We start from the raw sequence: 17,078 nt of genomic DNA, 5'->3' as shown, positions 1-17,078 counted from the left end.
ACCAAACACAAATACTGAATACTCAGATCAATACTGTTCAGCAGCATGCAGGAGGAACTGGAAGGGAGGGGGAGGAATTAATCAGTGGGGCTGTAGGCAGGCAGGAAGCACTGGGGGAAGCTTGGCTGCCGGGGGTGTTAAGCACCTGCTATGTGATCATGTAGTTAAAGATTGTATCATAATGCATATGCAGAGGAGGGCCTAATAAAGGTTGCACAGGTACCCTCACTTCTGGCATTTCCTAACTTGTGAGTGCTTGACTTTGTGGCCTTGATAATATTCTTTTAACATAGTTTTTAGTAACTTTAAAAACAATTTACACCAAAATAATTGAGTTGCAATAGAGATTCTGCTGCACATATTCAGAAGCTTTTAAGTTAATAAGCAGAAATCATTTGCAGCTCTAGTAGAACAGAGAAACCCACCCCACACTGCAGAGCTATTTGATATTTCATGAATAACTGCAATGTCAGCACCTCTTTTTTTCTCCAGGCACCCTAATGTAAACGAAGACAAACCGAAAATATTCTCCACTAGAGTCTCTCAGACAAACTTCTGTGAGAGCCACTTTGCAACAGAGGTAAACAGACACCACACATATCCTGTTTTACTTTCAACAAGACAATTGAGTAGCACAAAAACTAAATACATAATTAAAAGAACCATTTTTAACAATGTGATATTAACCTAAAAAATGTGTAACATGGCTCCATAAGCACTTTGCAAACATTCACTGCCACCCAGTAGCTGTCAAATACACTAGTTAGGACTATGAACTGCTTCCTCAAAAGACTAGAACAGTGATATGGAACTTTCCTGTGCCAAAGCTGGACACAGCAAAATAGCACATATCCTGGGTGTTTGTAGCCAAAATTTCCCCTCTTCCAACATTGGCAGATTGTGCTATAAGCCAGTTGTTTATTTGTCTACCAGTTGCCACCTCATACTGTGTATATAATAGACAGAGAAGCTCAGGGAACATTTAGGATGAAAGTTTATATGCAAACAAAATTTGTGGAGAAATGCATTTTTATCACTCCATGCAGAGAAACGTGAGGACAGCCAGTAGTTCTCAACAAATCTCCAGTAACTTCCTCTTAAAAATGAGAAAATAAAATAAAAATGGAAAAATACTAGAGTAATTCAGCTTTCCCATTTAACTGTGCCGTAATGGAAAGTATCAAAAAACCTAATCTTGACATTTATTCACGGAAGAGTCAGTTTATAAAACATTATGGTCTCACTTTGTGGGAAGAGAGATACTAGTTTATAAAAAAATATTGGAACTAGACTCTGTAACTGCAAAACAGGAAGCTTCTAGAAAGCCTGCTAAATACTTAAGGAAAGCCAAATCCTTGAGGAAAGACTGTACCACATTAAGGCACTTTCAGCTACAAATCTCCTTGTAACTTGTTAAAAATAATTTTAAATAGCATATTTTATAAGATATATTATACTTGCGGGAAAAAAACAGGGAAAATACATTAGCAACTTACTTTTAAGCGGGCAAGCTGAATAGAAGAAAATTCTCTCACACTATTAACTACTGGAACCAGCCTATTATACAAAGCCTAAAAAAACACACACACGAGAGAAAAATGTTACAACTAAAATAGACAAATACAATAAAAGTCTAACTTGATTCAAATCATGTAGATTATAATCTCATAAAATTTTTTGAAACAATGTAAACTGTTAGTGTATACTTACATTTAATCAATTAAAAAGAAATCCTGACTAGTGAGCAAATTTTCAAAAGAACTTAAGTGCCTAAGTTACATTTTCAAAGGTGATTTAGGTCCTTCAGCACCCAAGTCACATTAACTTTCAAAGAGACTTAGGTTCCTAAATGCCAGCATAACTTTTGGAAATGGAACTTAGGTGCTTTTGAAAATTTTAATCAAGGTCTGAAATAACCCATTTTGTAATCAGTATCTGTAAAGAGATTTAAGTGCACTTTTCTGGATTCAGAAGTCTGTCATGTCAACAAAGCAATAACTATCAGCATATTAAGGGGATAAGGCTGTGCTCCCCGGTTACAACAGAAGATCCACAAACGAAGAAGGCTCTCTTTCCCATAACATGGGTTTTCAGAGCAACAGGGTAACAATTAAGCTAAGTTCACAATAAGTTCAGTAGGGGCTAGAGAAAAGGTCTATGGTAGCTTATTTCCCAGTTAAAGCCCTCCAGTGCACACCTTAGGATCAATACCTAACAGTGTCATTTATCTACAATTTCTTGTCTCAAAAACATGATGGGGTGGGTTCCAAAGAGAATTATAAAATGATATAATCAACAAAAAATATTTATGTAGATGTTTACAGGAAACTTCAAAAGAAAGCCACGGATGGAAATCGTACAGGTAAACCTCACCTTATCAGACTGAGTGCTTTCATGCAAGATCCTCGCATCAATAGCGGCAGCCAGCAAATTATTAGCAGCAGTAATAGCATGGATATCTCCAGTCAAATGAAGGTTGAACTACAGATTGAAGATGAAATACAAGAATTTATTTTACACACTTCACTAATTTAGTACAGATTAATGAAAACAATCACTGCTTGTTCCGTTTTGGGACTACAGATCAGATCAGCCATTTAGCAGTGTTGCTAAAATATTATGATTAGACAGACTGAAAATGTAACAAGCCAAATGAATTTACTTGGTCTCAGCTCAGTGTCTGAGAGGCTACAGTCAACAAGACAAAAACAAAACACAGATACAATTTGCCTTCACCCAAATGACGCGAGAATGGAATCTAATGTGCTGACCACAACTCTGACACATGCACTTTTAAGTTCAAAGTCAAATGTAATGGAGTATCAAAACTTGGAATCAGATCATCATCAGCCTTTGACTAGCTGAAAATTTTAAAGTTTCATTTCCTTCCACACTTTGTTTCTCTCAAAATCATTGTTCACTCCAATTATATAGGAAAGTTGAAAGCATGTGGTGGAGGAAAGGGAAGGTATGCTGATTTTATTTATTTACCATGGAGAAAGAAAGATGTTCAAAGGAAATTATAAAAATTATGATTTACTGATATGAAATGAGCTAATGGAACCTTTTCTTTGAATTGTCAGTCTTACACTTCAAAGATGTATCCAAAATCATAGAGTAAAATCTCTGGTGTTTTACAGAATGATTAAGTCATCACCCATCTTCACCCTAAAGGATTCAGAGTTTTTAGTACAATGATGTGCTGCAAATATTTTAACAAGACGCTCCTATAAACTGTTCTCTCTTAATTAATGATAAACTCACATAAAAGGGGTTGCACACATTCAGTAAGAATGGAAGTGACCAAAGAATCTGTTTCACTGCTTTTGTCATTTGAACAATACCTTGTTCATAACAATGAACAAGGAAGATGGAAAAATACTTGGTGAACAAGTGCACTTGTTGGATAAAAGGGAGAGAGATGGACTTTGCTGGAAACATAAATTTAATATTTATATTAAAGTAGTGCCCAGAGGTCCCAATCAGAAACTGGCGTGTACTGTGCTTGATGCGGTACAAACCCATATAAAGACAGATCTTTAGTGCAGAGACCTTAACAGTTTAATAGTGACATGGGATGGGTAGCAATAGAGGGACATGTATATGTATGAGACGATCCTCATCCACCCCCTCAATCTAGCCACTCTGCTTATAAAACATTTATATTTTGCTCCTTAAAAAATACACTAAGTGTATTAATAATACACCACACTGCCCAAGGTGCATTATTTGAGGAAGAGTAAATACCTTAGTGAGACTGGTTGTATCTTCCCCAGTGAAAATATTTTGAAAGTACTCCACACATGGAGCAATCTGGTCTATTTAAAAGGCTAGCATATGTTCTTCAGAAGTATTTGAGGCCCAGGGATAAAGTCATCTTTGGCAAAGATTAATTTGCAGTTGCTAGCTAGATGAACTCAACCAGAGGCAGAAAAAAAAAATCCTTTCATTTTGTGAGGGGGACACTTTAATATGAGACACTCATGCACGATTATTTTGGAATCAAATTAATTTCCCTTTTATTTTCCTGATGTTCATCAAAAGCTCCTAACTTTTGGGATGTTTTCTCAAAACAGTTACAGTAAGGTATCATTAGAGAGTGGCCATCCTAGTTGAACATAATGTAATTTGGCTACCGTTAGTGGAAGGACTTTTGCTCCAAATAAATAAGAAATCTGTATTTAAAATTAAATCATTTCTTGAAACTACTGTGCCTCTCTGTTCCTGCCCTCATCCGCAGAAAAGAAATAGATATTCACACCTTTTGTAACAGAGATATATAGACAAGAAACACTTAGCAACAGCAGGCCAGATACGATTGTTTCTCCTTGTACCTTATTCACAGCTAGACTTTCTTCAGTACACCGGAAATCGGGTAGTGTTTGAATAGCAGCTGGGACTTCATGCAACATGCTTTAACACCCACAGTCTATTGGCATTTTTTCTAGGCTTCATATTTATTGTTCACGTAATTCAGAGTTTATTTTTGACTGGGTCTATAACCACAGCTCTAGAATTGAAGCAGCTGCCAATTGTTACAATTGGAAAATTCTATTCACTCCCTAGTAGAAGACCATGAAAGCCAGCCTTCTCCATAACAGTGATGGAGAGCCTGAACTCTCAGTGATTGGACGAGGAAGGCAATCCCTCTATCCCACTTTACCCTCTGACATGAACATATGCTTTAAGTGCTTTTCTGGATCATGTCCATAGTTGGCTGCCTGCACACATGCCTTACCCTGAGAGCACAGGGGAGCAGCTGGTAATGGTCTTTTTTCCATCTTTTGTCTTACCTCTTCCATTGGAATGACTTGAGCATATCCACCTCCAGCAGCCCCACCTGAGCAATTAAGCACATGGTCATGTCAGATTCATACCAATTCCGAAATAACCCTTAAACACACAAAAAATAAAGTACACAGCTTTGATATTTAAATATAATCAATATTTTAATTTCTATTACAGAAATCACTCAACCACTGGAACAAAAAAAGTGTATTAATAATAAAAGCCATCAGCAGTTAGACAGTGATCTCAGTGATGAATGCTACCTACCTTGTAAAGCAAAATCTGGCAATGAATTTGGGTACGTTTAAGATTCTCCCTCAAGGTTAATTAATTTAATTACTAAACCTGAAGACGACACAGGATGCACCAAAGAAGGAATTAAATCCTGACCTTGAATGCCTATTTTCATCACTTTACTTGACAAACATCTCAGACTACCATCTACGTTTTGCAGCATTGTTGCACTTGTTTACACAGTAATTTAAACAAACTTAGAGCCCTATAAGTTAGAGATGGTAAAAACTCATTAGAACATTCAATCCATCTCCTTGCTAGTTCAATATTGTCTCCTGCATTATGTTTTCTAGCGTTTTGTATGTATCGCTTCTTCCCATTCAAGGCTCTTACAAGAGGCCTGCAAGTATCAGTCATGCTTGTCAGGAAAACCGACACCTTCCAGCCAAACTACACTTCAATAAAACAACTAAGAAGTTGAAAACAAACAAACTAAACCCAAATGCAGTATTTCCTTCTGATATGAAAACGGAAGTAAGTTTTGCAAACACTAAGTACCTTTAACTCCAAAAGTAGGTCCCTGGGAAGGTTGTCTCAGACATGCAAAGGAATTCACATTAAGATGTGCAGTTAGAGCTTGAACAAGACCAATCGTGACAGTGCTTTTCCCCTCTCCAAGAGGTGTAGGTGTTATCCTAACAAAACAAAACAAAGAGAAAAGATTTATCAGGATCTCTACTTATGTCAACTGAAACAAGGATATCAAAACTTATGTCTTTTTATTTGAAGTAAGAGTATTTGTACAATGACTTTCAACAAGATTGCATTATTGCCACAATACCTGTTATCCCTAGCTAAAGTTGGAATGGTGACTTACATGTGTCGTCCATGTGAGTTATTTACTAGGACAGCAGAAAAATAGGGTATTTTGGCAGAAGTTCTGAAGACTATTGAATTTTCTATACATTTCATTTAGACACAGAAGTCTCAGTCTCATGAACAAGTCATGCATCAAACAACTAAGCATGCAATTGAACCTATTGTGTTGTAAATCATGGAATTTTTTTATTTCCTATTGCTCAATGCATAAATAAAATACTATTTAATTTTTCATTAAAACAGCACAGATTTTGTTTGAAAGTCTTTACTTGTTCTTTAACTTCCATGTCCTCTCTCAGCAACAATGTAAGACAGGGAGAATTATTTAAAACAACAACAAAAAACTGGAACCAACTATAGTCACTATGTTCAGTTAAACATGATGTTCTCTCACAGTTTTGCAGATTTAGAGCCCAGAAGGGACCATTATGATCATGTAGTCTGACCTCCTACATAACATAGGTCAAAGATTTCATGCTTAGATTCTTGCATCTAGCCCAAAAACTTGTCCGTGCACTACTACAGCATTTATATTTTAGAAAGAAAAGGAGGACTTGTGGCACCTTAGACACTAACAAATTTATTTGAGCATAAGCTTTTGTGAGCTACAGCTCACTTCATCGGATGCATTCAGTGGAAAATACAGTGGAAAATTATATACACAGAGAACATGAAACAAATGGGTGTTATCATATACACTGTAACGAAAGTGATCAGGTAAGGTGAGCTATTACCAGCAGGAGAGCAAGGTGGAGGGGGAGGGAATAAACATCGGGAAATAGTTTTACTTTGTGTAATGACCCATCCACTCCCAGTCTTTATTCAAGCCTAAGTTAATTGTATCCAGTTTGCAAATTAATTCCAGTTCAGCACTCTCTTGTTGGAGTCTGTTTTTGAAGTTTTTTTGTTGAAGAATTGCCACTTTTAGGTCTGTAATCGAGTGACCAAAGAGATTGAAGTGTTCTCCAACTGGTTTTTGAATGTTCTAATTCTTGACATCTGATTTGTGTCCATGTATTCTTTTACATAGAGACTTTACAAAAACTAGACAAGCCATTTACAACACACACTTTGCTTCTCTACAAAAGGAAAAGGACACTAAACTATCTAAACTACTACATGCCACAAGGGGCCACAACAGTGGTTCCCTTAACCCACCCAGCAATATTGTTAATCTATCCAACTATACTCTTAGCTCAGCAGAAGAATCTGTCCTATCTCGGAGCCTCTCCTTCTGCCCCTCCACCCCCACGAACACACCTCTAAACAACATACTAACCCACAGAGACCTTCCTACCAAGACTACAAAAAGAAGGATTCTGGGTGGACTCCTCCTGAAGGTCGAAACAACAGACTGGACTTCTACATAGAGTGCTTCCGCCGACGTGCACAGGCTGAAATTGTGGAAAAGCAGCATCACTTGCCCCATAACCTCAGCCATGCAGAACACAATGCCATCCACAGCCTCAGAAACAACTCTGACATCATAATCAAAAAGGCTGACAAAGGAGGTGCTGTCATCATCATGAATAGGTCATCATGAACAACAGGCTGCTAGGCAGCTCTCCAACACCATTTTCTACAAGCCATTACCCTCTGATCCCACTGAGGGTTACCAAAAGAAACACCATTTGCTCAAGAAACTCTCTGAAAAAGCACAAGAACAAATCCGCACAGACACACCCCTGGAACCCTGACCAGGGGTATTTTATCTTCTACCCAAGATCCATAACCTAGAAATCCTGGACGCCCCATCATCTCAGGCATTGGCACCCTGACAGCAGGATTGTCTGGCTATGTAGACTCCCCCCTCAGGCCCTACGCTACCAGCACTTCCAGCTATCTTCGAGACACCACTGACTTCCTGAGGAAACTACAATCCATCGGTGATCTTCCTGAAAACACCATCCTGGCCACTATGGATGTAGAAGCCCTCTACACCAACCTTCCACACAAAGATGGACTACAAGCCGTCAGGAACACTAACCCCGATAATGTCATGGCAAACCTGGTGGCTGAACTTTGTGACTTTGTCCTCACCCATAACTATTTCACATTTGGGGACAATGTATACCTTCAAATCAGCAGCACTGCCATGGGTGCCCTCATGGACCCAAGGTATGCCAACATTTTTATGGCTGAATTAGAACAATGCTTCCTCAGCTCTCATCCCCTAATGCCCCTACTCTACTTGCGCTACATTGATGACATCATCATCTGGACCCATGGATCTATCTGGCTTTAAGATTAAACTCGGTAAGTTTATGGAAGAGATGGTATGATGGGATAATATGGTTTTGGTAATTAAATATTCATGGTAAATAGGCCAAATGGCCTGTGATGGGATGTTAGATGGGGTGGGATCTGAGCAACCCAGGAAAGAATTTTCTGTAGTATCTGGCTGGTGAATCTTGCTCATATGCTCAGGGTTTAGCTGATCACCATATTTGGGGTCGGGAAGGAATTTTCCTCCAGTGCAGATTGGAAGAGGCCCTGGAGGTTTTTCGCCTTCCTCTGTAGCAGGGGGCACAGGTCACTTGCTGGAGGATTCTCTGCTCCTTGAAGTCTTTAAACCACGATTTGAGGACTTCAATAGCTCAGACATAGGTGAGAGGTTTTTCGCAGGAGTGGGTGGGTGAAATTCTGTGGCCTGCGTTGTGCAGGAGGTCGGACTAGATGATGATAATGGTCCCTTCTGACCTTAGTATCTATGAATCTATGGAAAAGAAGCCCTTGAGGAATTCCACCATGATTTCAACAATTTCCATCCCACCATCAACCTCAGCCAGTCCACACAAGAGATCCACTTCCTGGACACTATGGTGCTAATAAGCGATGGTCATATAAACACCACCCTATAACGGAAACTTACTGACTGCTATGCCTACCTACATCCCTCCAGCTTTCATCCAGATCACATGATCCATTGTCTACAGCCAAGCTCTACGATACAACAGCATTTGCTCCAACCCCTCAGACAGAGACAAACACCTACAAGATCTCTATCAAGCGTTCTTACAACTACAGTGCCCACCTGCTGAAGTGAAGAAACAGATGGACAGAGCCAGAAGAGTACCCAGAAGTCACCTACTACAGGACAGGCCCAACGAAGAAAACAGCGGAACGCCACTAGCCATCACCTTCAGCCCCCAACTAAAACTTCTCCAACGCATCATCAAGGATCTACAACCTATCTTGAAGGACAACCCATCACTCTCACAGATCTTGGGAGACAGGCCAGTCCTTGCTTACAGACAGCCCCCCAACCTGAAGCAAAGACTCACCAGCAACCACACACCACACAACAGAACCACTAACCCAGGAACCTATCCTTGCAACAAAGCCTGTTGCCAACTGTGTCCACGTATCTATTCAGGAGACACCATCATAGGGCCTAATCGCATCAGCCACACTATCAGAGGCTCGTTCACCTGCACATCTACCAATGTGCTATATGCCATCATGTGCCAGCAATGCCCCTCTGCCATGTACATTGGCCAAACTGGACAGTCTCTACGTAAAAGAATAAATGGACACAAATCAGATGTCAAGAATTACAACATTCAAAAACTAGTTGGAGAACACTTCAATCTCTTTGGTCACTCAATTACAGACCTAAAAGTGGCAATTCTTCAACAAAAAAAACTTCAAAATCAAACTCCAATGAGAGACTGCTGAATTGGAATTAATTTGCAAACTGGATACCGTTAACTTAGGCTTGAATAAAGACTGGGAGTGGATGTGTCATTACACAAAGTAAAACTATTTCCCCCCCTTCCCGCTCCCCCCCCCCACTGTTCCTCAGATGTTCTTGTCAACTACTGGAAACGGCCCACCTTGATTATCACTACAAAAAGTTTCCCCTTCCCCCCGCTCTCCTGCTGGTAATAGCTCACCTCACCTGATCACTCTCATTACAAAAGGAAGGGATCAAAAGGAATACTACAACACTGTGCCTCACATAGTGAAAATCTTTCTTAACCAATCCCTATAGTGTTGTCCCTAAATTTCTGCACAAATCCAAAGACACTCAAAGCTAACTGAAAAGGAGTACTTGTGGCACCTTAGAGACTAACCAATTTATTTGAGCATAAGCAAGTGAGCTGTAGCTCATGAAAGCTTATGCTCAAATAAATTGGTTAGTCTCTAAGGTGCCACAAGTACTCCTTTTCTTTTTGCGAATACAGACTAACATGGCTGTTACTCTGAAACCTGTCAAAGCTAATTGTTTCCGATAAATGTGGCTTTGGGGTGTACTCTTCTCTTGATGCAAGCAGATGGCTTCCATTAGCAACAGTGGAAGTTCTGTGAACATTTTCTGAGAATACTACACTTTTTAGCGATAAAAGATTAAGTGAAATGAAAGATGCCCAGTTTATAGATGTCCCTCCTACCGTCAGTTCAAAACCTTTGGCTATTTCCATCTTACTTTAAAAAAGAAAAGAAAAGGTTACTCATCTTGTGCGGTAACTGTGGTTCTTTGAGATGTCCCCCACTATGGGTCCTCCACTTCAGGTGTGCATGCGCCTTTCGAGTCCTTGACTGGAGATTTTCCACAAGCAGTGCCTGTTCAGGCTGCGCATGTCCTCTATATAACCTCATGCCATGCCCCGAGGGTATTTAGGGGTGCTCTGATGAATCACCCCTCTCAGTTCCTTCTCTATCTGAACGTCCATCAAGATCAGTCTGAAGCAGAAGGGAAGGAGGCTGGGTAGTGGAGTACTCTTTAGGACACTTCTCAAAGAACCCCAGTTACTGCACAGGATGAATAACCTTTTCTTCGAGTAATGTCCCTATGGGTGCTCCACTTCAGGAGACTCCCCAGCATCCTCCTCACAGGGAGGGGGAGCTTTGGAATCAATTACAAGACTGAAGATAGTACAACAAGTGCTGCATCAGATCTGACGGTATGGAGCAAGGCATAGTGTTTAGAAGTGATATGCACTGAATGGCCACGTAGCAGCTCTGCATACCTCAAAAAACAGAACATTTTTGAGCAATGCTGTAGAAGTTGCTTGTGATCTGGTAGAGTGTGCTACAATGCTTTGGAGCAAAGCACCAGCTGCATCATAGCAAACAGTAATACACCCAGGGATCAATCTTGACAGACTCTGTGAAGAGATCTGTGGACCCCTTTGATTTTTCTGCGATGGAGACAAAGAGTCTAGGTGACTTCTGAAATTGCTCGGTCCTATCCAGATAAAAGGCTAATGCTGGTCCTGCATCTAATGTATCAAGGGAAGTCTCCCACTGAGATGTATGTGGTTCAGGACTGGTAAAGGAACAGACTGGTTAAATTGGAAATCTGACTGTACCTTAGATAAGAACTTGAGGTGTGGTTGTAGCAAGACCTTGCCCTGGAAAAATACTGTAAATAGTGGGTCTGCGGGCTGACATGATAGCTACCAGAAAGCTCGTCTACATAAATAAGTGAAGCAGCAAGCCGATTGCCATAGGTTCAAAAGGAAGTCCCATAAGGTATCTAAGTACCAGGATTAGATCCCAAGTGGGATTAGCATTCTTAACCTGGGGGATAAAATTCCCCAGGTCCTTAATAAAACTTCAAGATATAGGGTGCTCAAAAATTAGAAAAAGCAGATATCGTGGCAAGATGAAAAACTTAACAGCTAATTGATGAACCCCATTTTTTAAAGTCTAATAGATAATGCAAGATGGCTGAGAATGGAGAAGATTCAGAAACAAGGTGATGATAGTGGCACCAGTGGTGGAACCTCTTCCATTTCTGAAGGTAAGTAATTTGAGTTGACTCCCTCCTACTGTTTAGTAAAACTTGTACTCCTGTCGAGCAGATGGATTCTAATCCTGCGAATCATCCGAGAGCAATGCTTGGAGATGGAGGACCCCCTATCTTGGAGTAATGCACAGGACCCGCATCTTGGGAGTGGAGATGGAAAATGGTAAGAAGCTTGAGCATCGGGTGGAAAAAGGTGAAGCAGGTAAGGATACCAAGTTTGCCATGGCCAAGTCGGTACTACAAGGATAATCCTGGCCTCATCCTGCCCTATCTTGTTCATCATTCTCAGAATTAGTGGTGGTGAAGGGACTGTATAGAACAGACCCTTTGTTCAAGGAAGGAGAGAGGAGTCTGTGAAGGAGAGATAACCTAGGCCTCCTCTTGAGCAGAAGTAGTAGTATTTCCTGTTACTGGATGTTGCAAATAGGTTCCCCTGTGGAAGTCCCACCTCTGTAATATACCATGAAGGATTTGCGAGTCCAACTCCCATTCATAGTCCTGGGAGAAGCAACTGCTGAGCATATCAGCTGTGATGTTCTAGACTCCAGGAAGGTAAAAGGCTGAGATCTCAATCTGATGGGCTATATAACAGTTCCATAACTTTATAGCTTCGGTGCACAGAGAAGGGAGATCGTGTTCCTCCCTGTTTGTTGACATAGATCACGTGAGCTACTTTATATATCATGATTCTGATTGAGTTGCACATAATGAGGGTTTGGAGCTGAAGGCAGGCATTCCTGACTGCCTTGAGTTCCAACAAGTTGATGTGGAGACCTGAGGAGACCATCTGCCCTGAGCTGTGTGTGCACTGAGGCATGCTCCCCACCCTAACAGTGATGCGTCTATTGTCACAGTTATTGTTGGAGTTGGGCAGATGAAAGGGAAGCCCATCCAGACATTCCACTGATCTTTCCACCAATCCAGGGACATCTTTACAGGAGAGGAACCATAACCTGTTGTCCATACTGTCTCTGGTTGATGAAGAGGACATCCTGAACCAGACCTGAAAGCAGCGGAGGCATAATCTTGCATGCTCAGTCATGAAGGTGCACATTACCCTATGACCCAGAAGATGCAAACAGTTTCTTACTGTAGTACGGGGGCTTCTGTGAATTGTCCCAACCAGACTAGATAAAGTTATGAGACTGTCTGTGTGAAGGAAGGAGCTGGCTGCTAGCAAATCCAAATATGCCCCTATGAACTGTATTCTCTGTACAGGGGGCTAATTTGGACTTTATGCTTAGCTGGAGACCCAACTCCTGGAAAACTAAGAGTGCTGTCTGATTAGTACTGCTTCATAAGATCGGCCCTTCAATAGCCAGTCATCAATATACTGGAAGACTAAAATTGCTTCTTGCCAAAGGTAAACACCTGCTACCACTAAAACCTTCCAGAACACCCCTGGGGCCACTGAAAATGATCCTGACCCATGGTGAAGTGCAGGTATCTCCTGTGTGTGGGATGTATTGCTATATGATGTCCTGTAGGTTGAAGACAGAAAGCCAGTCTTCTGTCTCCAAAGAGGGGTTTATGGCCACCACAGTCACCATACAAAACTTTTTAGACTTTATTCAATCATCTTAGATCTTTTTGGCAAGAGAAAATACTTTGAGTAAAACCCTTTCCCCCTGTCAGGGGATGGGACAGGTTCTAGTGCTCTTAAACAAAGGAAGGAGTGTAGTTCTTGATTCTATATAGTCTCATGAGATGGATCCCTAAAGAGGGAAGGAATGGGGAGGTTGGGAGAGACAGGAAGTGGATGGTGTTGCCCAATGTTATAACCTCCATGACCCACTTGTTGTAATACACTGCCGGGCCTATTGGAAATGGGAAAGACGGTCTCCTCAAGTGGGGTGGTAGGCAAAGGTTTGCAGCTCACAAGAGGTGGGAGAGGAGTTGAGCCCTACACCTATCTATCAAAATTGCTGTTTTGATTATGACTGAGCACTAGCTGAAGGAGGGTGGGAAGCTCTTTTCCTCTGGAATCTCTGTCTTTTTCTAGTGGGTTCAGTGGTTCTGTGAAAACCAAAGAATTGAGCCAGGTACAATCTCTGTGCAGTTTGAGACCTGCTAAATCTTCTCGTTTGTAGGGAGACAAAAATTCTGAGTCCCTGGGGGTAATGTAATATTTCTTATCTGCCCATTTACAAATTGGTGGTATGGTGGCAGGAGTTTGCCACAGTATTTGCTGGATCCAGGAGCACATCATTAATGGGTAGCAGAACCTAGACAGGTATTGCCAAGTGCAAAATATCCTGGAGCTTGTGATGCGAATCTCCTCCTCAAGAGGTATATCCACCGCCTTCTTTGCAAGGTCCTGGAATTGACAAAAACTATCAGCCATTGATGGTGGTGGACGCATGACTACCTCATTCAGAGATAAAGACAAAAAACAGAGGTGAGGGCAGTTGCCCCATTGTCTGTCCTAGTCTCCTATTCCTCAAAGGTCTCCTCATGTTGGGGGTTTGGTGGAGGAGATGGTGAGATCCTAGTTTCCTGGTGCAGTGGAGCAGGAAGTCTAGCAATTTGCTGCCGAGACACCACCCAAGGACCCAGTGTGGCCATTGGGGAGGCTCACATGGGAGTGGGAGTGGTACCCAGGACTGATCTTCCCAGCATCCCTGACATGGACGAGGGTCTTTATCAACATAAGGGTTCCCATAATGTTGTGGAGGGGTACCCTGCACTGATGAGGAGGAAACAACGTTGCCTTCATTCTCCTCAATATCTTCCAATGGGAGGGTGGGGGGAGAGAAGAAATGGATGGAGAATCCTGTGGTGCCTGGAAGCACTGGTAAGCTGGAGACTGGGGTCTTGGTAGCGAGACTCACTCAGGTCACAAGCAGAGGGGACTCCAGCTTGTCTGACACCGACAAGTCCCTGAAGTAACTGAATTCTTGCAGTTCCGAGTGGGTCACTATCAACGCAGGAGTTGACTTAGGCAGTACCGTTGGTTTGGAGCACACAGGTACTGGGCCCAAAGGGGTGAGCTTTTGTCGGTACAGACAGAGCCAAGAGGGAGGACGCCACAGGTAAATCTGAAATAGACGTTGCCAATCTGGAGGTGGATGGTACCAGGGCCCTGCTGGTGCCATATTTCTCTGAAGTGCTCTGGGATCTCCTTTCTCCACCAATACAGTCTTTCATCGGCATGATACTGAGTTGAGAGGTCAAGGCCTCCAACACCATAGACCTAGCAGGAGATCGGCATTTCTTGGGAGCTGGTTCCTTGTGATGGGAGACCATGCTCCTCCTCCTCTTCTTCAGAGCCTTTCCTGAGTCCTCCAAGATCTTCCCCTTCTTCTGTGAGACCTTAGCTGAAGTCGAAGGCGCACTGGACCTGTCCGGACACAGATGTACAGGTATGGGAGGTCTGGTCTGATTCGGCAGGAAGCATCTCAGCAGCAGCTTTAGTTTGGTCTCCCGATTCTTCCAAGCTCTAGATTTCAGAACCAGGCAAAAGTTACACTTTGGGGACACATAGGACTCTCCCAAGCAACAGGTACATTTAAAATGGCTGTCACTGATTGGTATAATCTCCTGACAAAAGACTGGCGGCATTTGAAACTTGACGAGTCAGGCATGCCAAACCAGGCCAAATAAGCTCTCCAGAAAAAAATGGGGGAGGAAAAACAGGGAGAGGAAAAACTGAAACCTCTCACAGCACTAACTAGAACATTGAACTCACTAAACGAGTGCAAAATAGGCAGATACACTAGAGCTCTATCTCAGGCCCAGGCAGTAGAGAAGGAACTGAGGGTGGTTTGTCTGAGCAGCCCTATGTACCCTTGGAGCATGGCATGAGGTTGTACAGAATGCATGTGCAAGCCAAATGGACACTGCTAATGGAAAAATCTCCAATCAAGGGCTCAAGAGGCATATGCACACCTGAAATGGAACACTCACAAGGACACGACTGGAAGAAGAATACTCCCTTATCTAAAATTTAGTATGAACAACATATGGCTCAGAAAATTTTCAGACACACTCAAAATGATTCACTTGAGGTGTTTCTTTCTTTCAGATGCAAGAGAAAAACGAATAAAAACCAAGGGTCCATTTTTGTTCCTGCTGAACTCTCAAGGAAAAGCTTTGCAAAAAAAGTAACACTTCACTGTTTAAATTTGTGGTATCTTTACTGCTTGCAGTGACACGAATAGTTTATTTAACGTATGTGACATTAAGGATTTCATTTTCATTCCCACAGAAATACAAGCATTCATGCATATGCTAGCCAAAAGGGGCAACCTCCTATATTATGACCTCTTCAAGATTCAAGCTAAATATACAATTCTAATTAGAAACATCCCATTTTCCTCCTCTAGAAACTTTGCAAGGTATTGTTGTCCGGTATAAGCTCAATTCATAACCATGAGGCACAAAACAAACTGAAATCCTCTTTTTGCAGACAGTTATGAAATTGTCTGGCTTAGAGAGAAATTCTTAAGCTATTTCTTGACCATAATAAAGATGATGACTCTTAACCCAATAGTTTATAGCTTAATAAAGAAACATAAAACCCACTCAGTTTGTCACATATTTACTTTTTAATCTCTAAATGGAAATAAAAATATCAGGATAATGTGGATTTACATCTCATGACGTATGCAAGGTAAATCAATAGGAACATCTCTTTGGCCCCAATTCAGAAAAACATTTAAAACACATGCAATTCTCCTGTTCAGAGAAATTTAACTTTAAACTTTATTGACTTCATTGGGGCTTAAGGATTTAATAAAGTGCTCCCCTGAATTGAAGCTCAAAAGAAGAACTATCCCATCTATTATTAGTTAACCCTTTGAACTCAGAAGTGACCACTTAAAACTTTTATGATTTAATTTAGGTAGAGATGGTAGACTCATTTTTAGACCTTTATATATCCCCCCTATAAAAGTCTCATGTTTTCCAAGACTGAAAATTCTGAATGACAGACAAGAACTTTCTCCTCCAGACCACAGGATATGACAATTTCTGAAGTAAATGTTCTCTCCTCACTCCACTCCTTATCTCCTAGGGTTCTACTTCCCTGTCTTAAAAATGTAATTTCTTTCTAACTTATCATAAAAAACCCATCCTGTCACATACCAATAGCAAAATACTCAGGTTATAACTCCAGCAAGAACTTCATGTATGCCCACAGGGAGTTCTGCAAAAGTAAAGATTGCAGGTTCAGGCCCTGGGTATGTAAATATTAACAGAAACACACATCCAAAGACAGAAACAATATTTATTATTGAGAAAAGTAGAAAAATCAATTTATCTGCTGCTTTTTAGACTGTTACTTTAAAAAACACTATCTTATTCTATTTTACTATGACGTGCACCAGCCCTTTTCAAGGATGAAATCCTGTGTCACTGAAACCAAAGGGAGTTTTGCCATTAATTTCAGTGGGGCCAAGATATCAGCCCACATCTTTAAATT

At 41.2% G+C, this 17,078-nt stretch overlaps 1 protein-coding gene across 8 annotated transcripts in view; it reads right to left on the bottom strand.

Moving 5' to 3' along the window:
- The window catches only part of MTHFD1L (methylenetetrahydrofolate dehydrogenase (NADP+ dependent) 1 like), a 247,896-nt gene that overhangs the window by 171,054 nt on the left and 59,764 nt on the right, over positions 1 to 17,078 (bottom strand). For all 8 annotated transcript variants that reach the window (XR_012158087.2, XM_073337644.2, XM_073337645.2 and 5 more), the window contains 4 exons: positions 5,581 to 5,717; positions 4,794 to 4,840; positions 2,374 to 2,481; positions 1,497 to 1,571 (listed from right to left, as the gene is read on the bottom strand). Coding sequence is in view for 7 of the 8 variants with exons in the window: in XM_073337644.2 (XP_073193745.1) it covers positions 1,497 to 1,571; positions 2,374 to 2,481; positions 4,794 to 4,840; positions 5,581 to 5,717 (367 nt within the window). In the remaining variant the exon portion in view is untranslated. The remainder of the gene's footprint in view (positions 1 to 1,496; positions 1,572 to 2,373; positions 2,482 to 4,793; positions 4,841 to 5,580; positions 5,718 to 17,078) is intronic.

The sequence above is a fragment of the Lepidochelys kempii genome, chromosome 3 (assembly GCF_965140285.1).
Source record: "Lepidochelys kempii isolate rLepKem1 chromosome 3, rLepKem1.hap1, whole genome shotgun sequence".
Classification (NCBI taxonomy): domain Eukaryota; kingdom Metazoa; phylum Chordata; order Testudines; family Cheloniidae; genus Lepidochelys; species Lepidochelys kempii.
The sequence above is the reverse complement of the archived record's forward strand: the minus strand, read 5'-3'. Positions and strand labels throughout refer to the sequence as shown.